This window comes from Lygodium microphyllum, chromosome 22 (genome assembly GCF_053477565.2).
Source record: "Lygodium microphyllum isolate KBCC chromosome 22, Lygodium_microphyllum_v1.1.10, whole genome shotgun sequence".
NCBI classification, from domain to species: Eukaryota; Viridiplantae; Streptophyta; class Polypodiopsida; order Schizaeales; family Lygodiaceae; genus Lygodium; species Lygodium microphyllum.
The window spans coordinates 63,180,507-63,196,058 of NC_141156.1; the positions used below are offsets into that span (position 1 = coordinate 63,180,507).

The following is a 15,552-nucleotide window of genomic DNA, read 5'->3' on the forward strand; positions in this document are numbered from 1 at the left end:
AGGAGGAAGCCTAGTCTATAAATAGGTCCTCATCATGAAGTGGTTGGCCATAAATTTAGGGTCGCAAGAATGTAGGTTGATCAATATAAATAATGACTAAGTGGCCATAAAATCAGGCACCTTATAAAGATTGATCACGTCATGATTGATAATAAATGCCCAACCCAATGAGATATGCATAGGCTCTCTCATGAAGTGACAATATGTGCTAACACCCTCTCTCAGATCATGGGTGATCTGATATAGTACAACATACAATGATAATGGCTCATCATAATGTATACAACAATGACACTTAGATAGTGTTAGCCTGCCCTATTTTGTATGTCAGCTTGTTGTCTCCTGGTTGTGAGCTCGTGTTAGAGTCTGGTAGGAGACAAAGGAGCTCTGTTGGTCTAGGGTATTGCTATTCTTGTATGCATTTCTTTTTTTGGGTGGCAGTCTGCCCATTTAGGGCATTTTCTATGCAATCGGCCCATTTCTTGGGCAGTTGGCCAGTTTTAGGGCTGCTGCTAGCAGGTTGGCCAGATCTAGAGGTTGGGGGCTATATATAGCAGCCCTCCTATTCATTCTAACTCACTTCTTCTTGCAGATTTAGCACACACTGCTCCCTCTCCTCTCCGACATTGGTGCTGCCATCTTTTCCAGCCTGATCTAGTGCCCTCACTGACGCTCGGGGCTGCGTGCAGGGACTAATCAGTCCATAGCTTTGTATCCAACATTCATTTCAGTCAGTGCAGTCTTTCTTCTTTGAACCTTCATTTTCTACTCTCTCTCTCTTTGTGTTCCTATTCCTGCTTCTGTTGCGCACTCTCACATGGTATCATTGCCTAACTGAGAGCACGGAGGAGAGCTTCCATTGCAAAGGACACCCACCAGCCAGTCAGCCCTCTCTCTCCACCCCTTGCAGCCCAGGCAGTGCAGCCCCAGGCTGAAACGCAGCCTGCTCAACCTGTGTTTTTCTGTTTTGGTTCTCCTCCAGGTGGCGGCGACAGCTTTCCAGGTGGGTGTAGTCTGCGCTTTCATCAAACGCAGTCCTCTGGGGGTCTGCAACAGCAGTTGACAAGGTGGTGACTTCTTTTGGAGGCCAGGCGGCAGTTTCTCTCTCTAGTCGGCAGATTTTTCTCTCTCCTTGTGTAGGCAACAACATTTATTGTGGTCTCGTTTGGTTAGAGGGCCCATTTTGCTTGTCTTTTGTTGCTGTTTGCTTGGTGATTATAGATTTGAAGGATGTCTTACTAGTTTTCAGGCTTTGATGACTGGAAGAGGGGCTTCTTTCTCGCCACTCCTCTGAATGGAGACGTGACTATCGGGAGTCTTGTGCTTGCAGATGGGATGAGTCTCCTTGCACCCGTCCTTCTATCCATGTATCTCAGAGGGTTCCATCTAGTGTGAAGGTACCGTCGGAGAAGCATCCATCGGATGTACGCATGCCTTCCCTGATTCCCTCTATACAGGTACCCATTCTCCCTTCCTTTCCCGAGGAAGACAACTTGGATGGTTCCAACTATTCCCTATGGTCGTGCAAGGTGGAGTGCATCCTCGACACTTTCGATCTATGGGCACTTGTTTCTTCACCTATTCCTTGTCCCAAGGAGGACCCTAATGATGAGGTCTCCGTGGACCGTGTCGCCTTATGGGATTGACTCAACTCTCGAGCCCGTTTCTCTCTCTTTATGAGTCTATAGGATTCAGTTCTTGTACATGTTTGTAGGTTGCCGATTGCGGCGGAAGTGTGGGCAAGCTTGCGTCTTTGTATCAACATAAGACGTTTGCCCACAAGATCTCCTCTTGAGAAGAAGTCGCGGATGCTCAGTCTTGACGTTTCTTCTTCTATGAAGGAGCACATTACGAAGATGGGAGGATATGAGGGGTGAGCTTGCCTCTCTTGGACGGAAGATCTCCTCTGAAGACATGGCTATGATTCTTTTGACTTAGTTGCCATCTCCTCGGTTCGATGTCTTCTACACCAGCCTTATCACCTGTAGGACCTACGAGAAACTCTTATGGGAGGAGCTTTCACTGCTTGTCTTGGAGCATGACGAGTGACTTAGAGAGGTGGGGGCTAGTGGTTCTGGCTTCACCAAGGCTTTTACTACAGGTACAAGTGGTGGGAAGAAGAAGAAGTAGAAGTAGAAGGAGAAGGACAAGGACAAGAAGTAAGAGGACCAGAAGGATTTGAAGGAGAAGCCCAAGTGCCCGTAGTGTGGGAAGGGTTTTCACCCTGAAGAGAAGTGTTGGCAGAAGTACCTTCATTTGAAGCCAAAGGAGAAGGATTCGAAGGCTATCCCCACTTCCACAGAGTTTGCCTTCGTACATTTATTTGAGGTGGAGGACACATTCCTAGCTTCTACCACTCAGGAGAAGCCTTGGCTTGTGGACAGCTGCGCATCTTCTCACATGACCTTTAGGAAGGATTGTCTTCAGGATGTATGTTCCAGAGGGAGCTTTGTCACCATTGGTGACAATTCTACTGTTCCTATTCGAGGTGTGGGGACTTTACCTTTGTTCTCAGATAGGTGGTCTTCTTCTGCCAAAGTTCTTTATGTACCTGATTTGGGTTTTAACCTCTCGTCTGTCCTTCTTGATTTCCCTCCTCTTCACGCTTTATGCCCCAACTGCTTGGCGGGCAAGCATCATAGGCAGCCTCACCCACAAGTTGCTTCCAGGAGGGCTTCTTCTCCACTGGAGTTGGTTCATACCGATCTTTATGGACCTATGGGCATGGCCTCCCTAGGGAAGGCCAAGTATCTGATGCTGATTGTTGACAACTTCAGTCGTCATGTGTGGCCATATTTTTTGGAGTACAAGAGCGATGCGTATTCTTGATTGTGCGAGTGGAAGGTGTTTGCCAAGATGCAAATTACTTCCAAAGTTCGTGATGTTTTAGTTGATCACAGTGGCGAGTTTAATTCTCACCTCTTCTTTGAGTTTTGCAGGGATCACGGTATTCGGGTGGAGTATTCCCATCTAAACACACCATTAGAGAATGTTGTGGTGAAGCGTGCAAATCGGACCATGGTGGAGATGGCCCGATTGATGTTGGACCTTAGGAGTCTTCCTCATTCCCTTTTGGGTGAGGCGGTGGCTACTGTGATTCACATCTGCAACCGTTCTCCAACTTCGGCCTTACATGACATGACTCCCTGTGAGGCTTTCTTTGGGTGGAAGCCTTCTGTGTCTCACTTTTGCATCTTTGGATGTGATCCCTATGTCCATGTGGACAAGAAGAAGAGGCAGACGAAGCTGGACTTGAAGTCGTAGAGGCTTATCTTTGTGGGCTATAGCACGACCACGAAGGGCTATTGGCTCTACGACCCCATGACATAGAAGATTGAGGTGATCATGGATGTGATCTTCGATGAGGTTGTGGCTTCCGAGGATCCTATTGATGGTTCTCTTATAGGTGATACTTTGTCATCGACTGACCCTTCCCCACCCTCTATCCCTCTTCTTCCTTCTAGGTTGCCTCTCTCGGCACTCCTTTGTTGTCCTTGGCTCCTTCCCCTCCTTCCCCTCCTCCTCCTTTACTCTCCACTTTGGCTTCCCTTCTGCCTTTGACGGATGCGACTTCTTCTTTGTGGTGTTCTACTATCCCTTCTGCCTCCCTTCTTGGCTGGATGTCTCTTTTGTGATGGCTTTGTTGTCTTCTTTTATGTAAACTCCTACACAGGATCACTGGAGGGCTGCCTTGCGTGTCCTTTGGTATTTGCAAGGGACTTGATCCTATGGGATCATGTATGGAGAGGGGGTCACTCTTTTTGGATGGAGTGATTCCGATTGGGTAGGTGATGTGACTTTGAGACGATCCACTATAGGTTATGCATTTTCTCTTGGATTAGGAGCCGTCTCTTGGAGCAGCAAGAAGCAGCCTACTGTGGCTCTTTCTTCTACAGAGGTTGAGTATCGGGCCTTATGTTCAACCGCTATAGAGGCAGTTTGGCTCCATCGTATGTTGGTGGAGATTAGCTTTCCCCAGACCAGGACCTACGGAGCTTCATGTGGACAACGAGGGTGCCCTTGCTTTGGCAAAGAACTTGGTGTTTCATGCTCGCACAAAGCACATTGAGGTTTAGTACCAGTATGTTCGCGAGCGGATCGTGGATTCGGAGCTGGCAGTGGTCTACTGTCCCATAGTGGACAATGCGAAATGTGGCTGATCTCTTCACAAAGCCTTTGTCTCAGGCTTCTTTGCTTCATAACATGTGCTTGTTGGGTCTTCAGACCCTCCCAGGATCTGAGAGGGGGTGTTAGCCTGCCCTATTTTGTATGTCAGCCTGTCATCTCCTGGTTGTGAGCTCTTGTTAGAGTGTGGCAGGAGACAGAGGAGCTCTGTCAGTCTAGGGTATTGCTATTTTAGTATGCATTTCTTTTTTGGGCGGTAGTCTGCCCATTTAGGGCATTTTCTATGCAGTTGGCCCATTTCTTGTTTAGTCGGCCAGTTTTAGGGCTGCTGCCAGCAGGTCGGCCAAATCTAGAGGTTGGGGGCTATATATAGCAGCCCCTTATTCATTCTCACTCTTTTCTTCTTGCAGATTCAGCACACACTGCTCCCTCTCCTCTCTGACATTGGTGCTGCCATATTTTCCAGCCTGATGATCTGGTGCCCTCATTGACACTCCAGGCTGCATGCAGGAACTGATCAGTCCACAGCTTTATATCCAGCATTCATTTCATTCAGTGCAGTCTTTCTTCCTTCATTTTCTGCTTCTTCTCTCTCTCTCTCTCTCTCTCTCTCTGTGTTTGTGTTCCTACTTCCGTTGCACACTCTCACAGATAAGACTATGCATATCCAAATAGTGGGTGGTCGATCCACTAGCGAGGTGCCTTGGAGAAAACCTAACATTGATGTTGATCATACCGGCTATTATAAATAGAATGGAATCATAGTAGCTCTCTATGTTGGTTAACAATGCCTTTGTAGTAGTATATGTGATCTTGTCACCAATACTGCAGTGTATAAATGACCATGGATTCCTCTTGTTTGTTGAGACTACCAAAGTGTCCTCACATGTGACCTTCGGTCAGGAGCTAATCCCGCTGTGTGCTAAATAGGTCTACATGCACCTAGAAGTCAATCCTAGCTTGAGGATTTCAATCTACGAGATGCTAGTCAATCATAAGGACAATCTGTCTCGGTCCTTTGCATATGTATAGAATTTATAGATGAGGCTTAATTACCCTACCTCCACTACTCTCTCTCACTCCTCTCTGGCATTGGGGAGTTGTGAGGGATGACCTACGTCACCTTTATTAGCAAGTTGGAAAGGAGGCCCATGCAGCCAATGATAGGGCCACATGGCTGAAGCTTGAATGTGGACTTGTAGAGGATGAAGACTTGTCGATGGAACCATTATCCTTCTACTTTGTCCACTCCTTTTGCAACGTAGCTAATGTTTTGTATTCCTTTTGGAGATGTCCCTTCTTGCCATAATAATAGCACGGAACCTTCTTCTTCTGTAGATCAGCCCTCTTTGAAGCTTGAACATCAAGAGCACCTAGAGACAACATACATCCTCATTGAAACCGAAATGTTAACACAACAAATCTCTAGTAGAACACTCGTAGATGAGTAAACAATATCTTCATGCTTGTCATTAGTAGAAAAACTTGGTGGAGCCATGCTAAGTGAGTTATAGATAAGATGAAACAAGGCAAGGGAAAGTGAGGGATAGGTGTGTGCCAAGATAATAGACTCACAACAGTTCAAGAGTACAAGTAGTAAAGAAAGCACATAAAGAATGGTTCAACAATACATAGTGTGGTGGATGGAAACATGGCAACCATTTACACAAGAACCCTCTCTAAGGTGAGCAGTGAATCACAAAATCTTATCACAAAACAAGATGACTGTTGCACATAATAAAAAATCAGATCAAATAGGTGTAGAATAACCAAAATGCAGCCGGGAAAGTGCAAAACACAAAATTTCCAGCCACGAGAGATAAAAACCAGCCTGAAAACATTGTCTCTCACCCCTACATAGGAGCAGAAGTAGAGAACAAGATGACTATTGCACATGACTAACTGTAGACTGTTGAGCAAAAATGCAGGCGACGGGGGCGGAAATAGGACATTTTGGCTGCTAGAAGGGTTGTCTAGGCTGAGAAATAGTTGGAGCAGTTGTGAAAGGGGTAGATCAGCAGTAGATAGCGGAAAACATAGATCAGCAGCAGAAGAAATCAGCACCACATGACCTAACATGAATGTTTGATACCATGTTAGAAGTGGATGCAATGATGGAAGCTTGTGAATTTGCTCTAATTGCCTGCACAATGTAAGAGAGAAGAGATTGCAAATAAAAGAATGAACACTGCAAAAGAACTTAGAAGGAGAATGCTCAGGAAATGGAATCCATATACCAAGATGAGCTGGCATAGAAACATTAATGAGTCAACAGCCATGTGGCACTAGCATCGGCTTCCTCTCTCCAACAAGACCTACATGCATGTGTGCGGTGAATGACGCCAATTGATGAGGAGGAAGAAGCCCAACCTATAAATAGGCCCTCATCATGAATTGGTATTTTGCAAGGAGCAATTCAATGAATTTGAAAGAACAAATTCTTGTATTTTGAGATACAAATGTCAAGAAATGATGGTGCCATGTAGATACATAAATCAATTGGAGATAATTTGGAAAAAAGAGTTGAAGATGGGCAATCCCTCAAAAAAATGTATTTTTGTTGAACCCAAGTTTCTTATGGTTGAACTCCATATAGTCAACTTGAGAGAGAGAGAGAGAGAGAGAGAGAGAGAGAGAGAGAGAGGGTTCCTTGTTAGGGCAAAGTGTTCATGTGGAGGTTGCTTATTGGGGGTCTTCCAATTGGGGACGTGTAGCGTGCTCGCAAGATCTTTGGTGGTGGTTGTGTATTTTGCAATACATGTAATGAGACATTGCTTCATCTTTTTGTCTCTTGCCCTATTGCTCGACAGATTTGGAGTTTTGTTTCTAGTGTGTGGTTCTCAGTGACTTAGCAATGGATATCAGCTCATTCGTGGATTATGGGAAAGATGACTTCTATGTCTTCTTTGCATTCAGATTATTCTTGTCTCTTCCATTTCCTTAGATGGACAGCTTTGTGGCATATTTGGCATACTCAGAATGCCTTTATTTCAGCCTCGGGCATCCATGGTCATGTGGCCTGTGTTCGTGGTTTAGTGTTATGGTAGATCTCCTCTATGGTTTCAGCTGATTTGGTTCTTCCTGACATTGCTGCTCCGTGGTTGGATATTGTTCACTCCACACTAGCTGTCCTTTTTGCGCGATATTTGTGTGTTAAGAGTCTTGGTAGCCTTTCATTTGTGTCTGTTTTTCTTAGCTGACTTGATAGTCTGATGTAAATATTGCTACTTAATTCAATTATCTTCACAGAGAGAGAGAGAGAGAGAGAGAGAGAGAGAGAGAGAGAGAGAGAGAGAGAGAGAGAGAGAATTCTTTTTCCATATCTAACTTTTGCATAGAGAGCATCTGTTGAGTTAGTTGTATTTGGTTTATGCATGATGGCCTAGAGCCATCTTGCATTTTGTAATCTTGTATTTTTTTTTTTGGTAATTAATACAATTACCTATTACAAAAAAAAAAGAGAGTATTACTAAGAGTAGAACAAAGAAGCTGAAATGTTTAAAGGAAGGGCTTGAAGTTGAAGCTATATGCTCTGAAAAATGTTAATCAGAGAGAGTAAAGCAATTCAATTATGAGAGGTGGAACATAAGAAGGGAATGGTTGTGATGAGGTGTGGCCCTTAGGCCTATCTTAAATTGAGTGTACGACTACATATCATTGAATTGGGACAAGTAAAGGGAGACTTGGAAGCTTGAATGACATGTGCCTAACATGGACTTTTATCATCCCTATTTTTGAGGATTAGTGTTTCTAGACCAATCCGAGTCTCTTTAAATTTAGGAATTCCCTAGTATAGGTATCAAGCGAAAGCTCTTCTACTTTCTTGAATCTTCTAGAAGTCTCTGTAAGACAAAGACAATCGCACATTCCCCATTTAACATTTCTACAAAAGGTACTTTTTTAAGCAGCCTACATATGCACCTTGAATAAATATTCATGATCATGTAATTTTAATGACTGCAAATGTTTGTTTTAGTAGATCTAGCCCACACTGTCTGATAGGTGGAAGTGTGTTTTTCCTTTGTTTTAAGCCATTGTGTAGATTCACTTAATCTATGATCACTCATTGATGCCAGCTTTAGTGCACCACTCTTATCTACATATTTTTGATTTCAAGGAAAACAAATAAAGTTTCACTAAAGAAGATGCATGTCTTGTAAGGATATGGTTTTTTTTTGAGAGGGTTTTAATTGTGACATTGCTTTGCCTTTTATTCATGTACTCTCAGCTAAAAAGCTTATGTATCATGATTTTTCTACCCATAAAGTGGGTTCGGTAAATCTTTGAATTTTAGCAAAAATCTTTTGAGTCAAAAAGGCCATCTGTGGTCATTGGTCCCATATAGAAGTTAAGTGAGCTTATGTTGAAGTCGTTATGTATTTTTCCAATGCATTGGAAGCTCAAGCTTGTTAGAAACTCCATTCTTTTTGTAAATTGCTTTGAAGGGTCAAAACTATTTATTGGACAAGTTTGGGAAAGAGGAACTTTGCTCAGAACCAGTTTTGGCCTATCATGCCAGCTTTTTGCAAGACATAAGGTAAGGGGGCTGATAAAATGATGGCCCCCAAATTAGTGACAAGTTGAAGTGTCATGAGCAAACTGATTTTAAAATGCTTGCAAACATTGTTTTTTCAAAAAGCGATGAAATGGAGTCTTGTGATTGGTCAAAGAGTGGTCAATGGCCGTCATAGAATTGGGATGCTAATGCTTTTTCTTCAAGGCTGTCCATTGTCACATATCTGTGGGCAGTTTTTGCAACACTACAATTCATGTTGGCAACCATCCAAGGGTGTGAGGTGAATTGGAGAGTCCAGACTTTTTTCTGGCAGTTCACCTATATGTTGCGACACTAGTTGTGTTCACTATAGTCATTTGACTTGAATCCATGGCAATCCAAAGGGGGACCGGGTAGCTATCAATAAACTGGCTCCTTTACCCTATATTTCACTTTCCAAAGCCACATGCACTTGCCATTTGTTGATTGGCTTCTTTTATTGAGCTACTTTCATAGTGGCTCTTATTTGATGAGTTGGTGTTCATAAATATGAAGCAAACTCATTAGCAGGAGGAAAGAAATCTTATTTTTAGTGATAGAGGAGAATCGCTATATCATACATAATTTTGTTTGCATCTATTTCAGTGGATGGCTACATCCCCCTAAATTTAAAGGATTCATATTATGGTGTATTAAATGCAAGCTCAATATAAGATAGTATTAGAATTCCAAATTGATACTTTAATGCAAAGTTATAAGCATTTTTAAATATACATGTACCTCATACAAACTTTCATAATCATGCCATCTTATTAATTGTAATTGTTAAGTTCTAGAAGGTCTAGCCCATACTCTAAGACATTAATTCTTTAAGCATGTGAGTTTAACCTTGATGCAATTTTAGTCATCAATGCCATACTTTATCAACTATCTTATATTAAATATAGTTTGCATGCCCTTAAATATGCCGCCTTCCAATTGTTAGCAGATATGTGTGTTCATGGCTGAGTTTGTGCATGTGATTTAGTGGGCTAGGGCACTAGGAATTTTATTTAGCCTTTTATCTATTTATGGCATTTTATGCCAGTTGGCCAGCATTTAATGTTGGCCAACCAGCCCACATTTATGGCTGATATTTGGCCTATTTATTGTCAGTCTCTCTTCCTCATTCATTTATCATTTGATTGGTTTTGGTAGAGAGAGGGAGATGGTGCCAGTGCCTTCACAGGTAGTGACTCACATTGGTTTTGTACTGTCTCATATCTTGGTATATGGATTCCATTTCCCCAACATCTTTTTGCTTTTGAGTTCTTTGTGCATATCTCTTTTCTTTTGCAGTGTTTCTCTTTTCTTTGTCTCTTGTGTTTAGCAGTCTATTACAATAGTTTTCCATGCTTCCATCACTGCATGCACTTTTGACACCAATATCAAATGAAGCATTCTTCTTTGAGTATATGAGAAGATGGAACCACAAACATCTATGTAGTGTGCATTGTGCCACATGGTATCGTCACCAAAGGAGAGGACTTGGAGTTGCCCCAAGGATGAGACCACATCCAGGTTGTTGTGTTGTTTTGCTAGAAACTTGCATTTTCATTTTCCAGCCCTTGAAGGCTTGGTGATTGCTCCAGAAGGTTGGGTGGCTGCTGTTTCTAATTGCGGATGACCATAAAATAGACATTTTCTTGCTATGAATTTGATTGTTTCAGGGTAGATGGAGCATCTAGAGGTCGTTTTATTGCAAAAGCAACCTTTCTAGCTGACACCTTCAAGATCAGAAGCAGCTTGACATCACAATATAGCATCTTTTTTGTGTGTCTATGTTTGTGTAGATACTTAAGAAGAATAGATGGCAAACCGAAATAATTAGCATGACACTTTTGATGAGGACCGTGAGTATTGACAAAGCCTAGACTGTGATCATGATGATTGTGACAAGAATGTTGGGAAGATTGTCACAATGTCTGTTGCATGTGAGAAGATCGTGAGGATTAACAAGAAGAATAACGAAGATAGGATCAGCGATCAAGTAGAGATAAGTAATTCGATAGGGATTGATGATTAGAACATGTTTCGGATCGTGATTGGCCTCAATCATCCCTGTGAAGATATGCTAGGGTTTGCATGGAGAAAACATAGAATGTACGAACACTAATAAAACATAATAAGTTAGACAAAAACACAAGCAAACAAGAAAGATGACTGTGAAGTAAATGAATGAATGCTATAAATAAATGAATGAGTGTAGAAGATGCTCAAAGGCAGAGTTGTCCAACAACCGATGACTTGTGGGAGCAAGTTGAAGGAGTAGTTGGAGAGTGACATCCATTGGAGATGGGTCTTAAGGGATATAACTACTAGTTGGAGTGTGTGATGTGGTGATGGAGGTCTCCAAGAGTAGGGCAACAACAATATGAACAAACTTGCAACAAAAGCGCAGTTGTGCAAGCACCAATTTGACTAGGATAGTAGGGAAGAGAAGATTTGATACTGTAGACTGTTCTGGCGTTAGGTAACATTTGTAGCTACATGGGAATGTCTATGGCTTACATCTATTGGTTGATCTTAGCATGGGATAACAGTCACCCACTCTTATCTATATTGATAGTTAGAGTGCCATGGTGTTTGTGAGGAATCCAATATTTCATACTCGCACTAAGCACATTGGGGTTCATTATCATTATGTTAGAGAGAGGCTCCATTGTGATGGATAGTACTGCAAATCTGCAAGAAGAATGATGATGACTAAATCTAGGGGCTGCCTTAAACAGGCAACCTAGCCAAAAACTGGCCGACCTACTGCATAAACTCCGAGTCTCTCAGCTGGTCCAACCGTCGAAAAGAAAAAGGATTGCCATATTGCCTGCTACATGGTGTGAACATAGGCAATGGGCAGGCTAAAAACTGGACTAAACTGGTCTAAATAACATGCAGCCAGTGTGAACACATAGCGAAGCAGTCTAAAACTGAAATGCAAGGTTGTCACCTCTGTCAAATCACATAAAATGACAGAAAGAAAAAATGTCAAAGCTCCGTACATCTGCGCCTAAATCAAATCGAGGCTCATAGGTAGGAGATGAGACTGTGCATCACACAAATGTCTGCTAACAGGCTCACCCTCGAGCTTGGGAGCTAGTAGTGTATTGGGATATGATTAAACATTCTCCTCTAACATATCATCAATGTTTAGAATGTCAACCATTGGATCAAGATTCACAAAAGCATCCCAAATAACATATTGAGAGAGAATAAATAATAAGTGTATGAAGAAACTAAGGGAGAAGTGTGAGAAGTGAAAGCAGATGCATTGAAAGATCAAGTGAGTCAAAATCAAGATAAATGGCTTAAACCAAGGGGGAAAGATCTTGCTAGATAGAGATTGAGAAATAGCAAGTATAGAAGAAAAGGTATTGGAATGGGATAATTGTTAGATCCTTGAACATCCGGATGGGTGCTAGTGTCACATCCTTGGACACCAGGATGGTTGCTAGCAGCATTGGTCATAGTGGTCATAAAGTGACCCAGTGCGAATGCAATAGGGACACATTAGGGTTAGGATAGCTGAGTCCTATTTATAGGACTCAAGGCGCTATTGTGCACATTATTGTGTGATCATCACTCTTGGACTCTTGGTTTGTAGGTTGATGTGTTCACACATTTTTCTCTCACAAAGAGAAACTCAAAGTCTAGAGTGGGCTCTTTCCAGTCCAGAGTGTGCTTTATAGATTCCAGTCATTAGATGCATTAGCATTTAATTGTATGCATTAATACCTTAATTTTGGTCTCTATATTAACAGCCCCAAAAAGGCTTTGTTTGCGTTTTGCTGAGTCCGAGGGTGTTCAGCAGGTGATATCATCAATAGTTGTTCTCTAGCTGACCGAGACTTGTGTTTTGCATTTGGAAGGCTTCTTGACGCCTGATGACATCATTCTTATAGTGTACAATGTTTGGTGGACAACTGTTCTTTGGTAGCAAAATTCTTTCAGTTTTCTCCTCCAATTGTTTGCCTAGCAGTTGTTTTGATAGCAATCATCGTTCTCGTGTGATACAGCTCTTAAGGACTGTGTTTCTCTCCCTTTACTGTTGTCCATCATCACCTGGTGTCTTCTTCAACATCTGCTGTCTGGAGGGCTACTTTAAAATGTTTTGCTCCCCCTTCACAAAGCATCCTCATCAACAGGTGCTGCCATCTAATCAGCTAGGACAGTGCAGCTCCAGGCTCTAATCGGCATCGTCGTCTAAACTTTACTCACCTCAGTACTGGTTCCAGAGGCATGAAACCCTGAGTCTTACTCCATTGTATCAGCACTGGTCATGATTCGCTATTTCATTTATTTTCTATGTTTTTGAGTTTTGTATCACCTGTTTATTGTACACAGTTTGAGTTCCTCTTGCAAAACTTAAGGTTTCTTTACATGGTATCAAAGTATACCTTTACACCTATTGATCCTTCTTGGTCTTTGAGGGGGTGATTGCAATTTCATTCATGTTCCAGAGGGGGCCACCTCTGTTCATTACTCCCCTCGTGTACTTATTCATGTGTGACTCCTCCAGCTCATCTACATTCTTGTTCCCCAACATGTCATTGAGAGGGGTGTTGGGATGTCCAATTCCATATCAAGGTGCACAATATTCAGGATTTTGCTGTCAGATTTTTTTACATGCTCCAAGATGGTCCATTTTAGGTCAGCGGACCACATTTCTTCCCTTTTTTCAGTTGGACCATAATTGTCCTATAGGTTGGCCAGATTTTCACACATTTGCCTATTTACAAGCTTCCTTGTACATCATGGCACATTCCATTTGGTATTTTTTGCATCTTGCTTTGGGGCCCTTGCTTCACATTCTGCCTTTACATTCTTTTGTCTCCGTCGCTGTTCACTGTCCTTCTGTTATGCCTTTGATTTGTTCACTCATAATCCCATGTATGTGAAGGATTCTTGGCTAGTGGCAGAATGTGTGGTTCAGGCTCAGGGCTAAAGGAGTTTTGAAGGAGGCTCTGCATGTTTGAGTAGAATGCTTATTGCTGTCAAAAGGTTTAAGAAAAAGGTTGATGTGTGACAATTTTGGCATTCTTTGTTTGGGTGGTTTTTTTTCTTTTTACCTTTTTGGTTTCGTTTTGGTTTTTTTTGGGTGTGCAATCAGGATCCAGTAAGGTTCAGAAGAAACAAAGTGAGTTTAAAGAGCATTTACAGATCAAAAGATGTGTGGCAAATGTGATATTTTATTTCTTCTGGCTGTGGTTATCTTGATATTTTCTGTATTTCTGTTGACAGCATCACTTCGGATAGATTATCCCATGCTGTTTGAGTTGCACAATCCTGCTACAAGCCGCACATCACATTGTGGAGTCTTGGAGTTTGTTGCAGAAGAAGGAATGATCTATATGCCCTACTGGGTAATATGTTGTCCATCATAACAAACCATATTTTGCACTTTTCGTTGTAGTCAGTTTCAGATGTTTGTGACGAAAACTCCATAATATTTCTTGGATTTCCTTCGATTTTTAATATGTCAGATGATGGAGAACATGCTTCTTTCAGAGGGAGATATTGTGAGAGTAAAGAGTGCTACCTTACCCAAGGGAACATATGTGAAGTTGCAGCCGCATACTAAAGACTTTTTGGATATATCAAACCCAAAGGCTGTGTAAGTCCTGGTTTCATTTGTGAAGATTTAAATACCTTTCTTAATAACTTGGAGGACCAAAACTTTGATTGACTTGTAAAGCATTCATGGGATACATCACACCAATCATTTTGTTGAACTTTGTTGTCAGAGAGAAAAGACATACTGTAGAAACATCCAGAGAAGATTCATCCGTGCATTGTTCATGCATTTGCTTGTTTCCAGGATGATTATTTGCAAAGTTTGAGCCATTGTAACAAGATATTTCTAGTGTCTACTTTACTCCATCTGCAGGCAAATTGTAATGTTTGGAAAGTTCTTGCTCTCAATTTTCGTTGTACCCTTCTAATGCAGGCTCTGTTTCCCTTGTGGTGCTTTCAGATTAGAAACCACTCTTAGAAATTTCTCCTGTTTGACGGTGGGAGATAACATTATGGTAGCATACAACAATAAGAAATACTACATTGACATTGTTGAAGCAAAGCCATCTTCAGCTATCTCCATTATTGAAACTGATTGTGAAGTTGACTTTGCACCACCACTTGACTACAAAGAGCCAGAGCCACCTCAAGCTAAAGCTCAACCTAATAATGGGAATGCTTCTCAAGGTGTGGCCTTCAATAAAATTTAAGTACTATGGCTACAATACTAACCAGGGGAGTTTGGGCATAAGCAATATCAGATTCTGTCTTGTGTCATGGCTGTTTTTGAAAAATTTAATATCGTTTTTGTGATATCAAGGTTCAAAGGAACCTGAACAGATGGATGAGCCAAAGTTCAATGCTTTCACTGGAGTAGGCAGGCGTCTTGATGGGAAACCATTGAAGTATTCAGTATCACCAGAAAATGCTTCGACATCTTCGTCTTCTTCAGGACAAGCTTCAAATGTAAATACATCTTCACCTGCTGCATCATCAACTGCAAGTGGGGCTAATCGGCTACAAGGAAAGTTGGTGTTTGGAGCAGGTAGCAGCAATGCTGATAGACCTCAGAAGGTACTCTTTTTCATGAATCTCCCACACAGTGTGAAAGGGTAAATTTGTCGTGCCTTTTCAGATGTGGTATGATTTCTTGCATTAGTCTTTGAATTGTACATGGGGAAAAATGTAAGTGCAAAGTTTTATAAGAAACATTGGTGTACAGTGGCAAAGTAATTGTCAATGTCATCATGTTTTTGAAGCAGCAGTATGAAGTAAAAATGTCAGAAATGTCTGTTAGACTAGAACGACTATTCAGGTCTTTAAAATGTGCATGCAATATCCTTGTTTTGGAGCTGCCACAAAGCTTCTGCAATGGTGGAGGC

The 15,552-nt window shown here is 41.9% G+C and overlaps 1 protein-coding gene across 2 annotated transcripts in view; it reads left to right on the forward strand.

Annotated features, from left to right (window-relative positions):
• The window catches only part of LOC148017221 (ubiquitin fusion degradation protein 1 C-like), a 39,346-nt gene that overhangs the window by 2,712 nt on the left and 21,082 nt on the right, over positions 1-15,552 (forward strand). For both annotated transcript variants that reach the window (XM_087662423.1, XM_087662424.1), the window contains 4 exons: positions 13,898-14,019; positions 14,140-14,270; positions 14,631-14,857; positions 14,991-15,244. In XM_087662423.1, the coding sequence (XP_087518549.1) occupies positions 13,898-14,019; positions 14,140-14,270; positions 14,631-14,857; positions 14,991-15,244 (734 nt within the window). The remainder of the gene's footprint in view (positions 1-13,897; positions 14,020-14,139; positions 14,271-14,630; positions 14,858-14,990; positions 15,245-15,552) is intronic.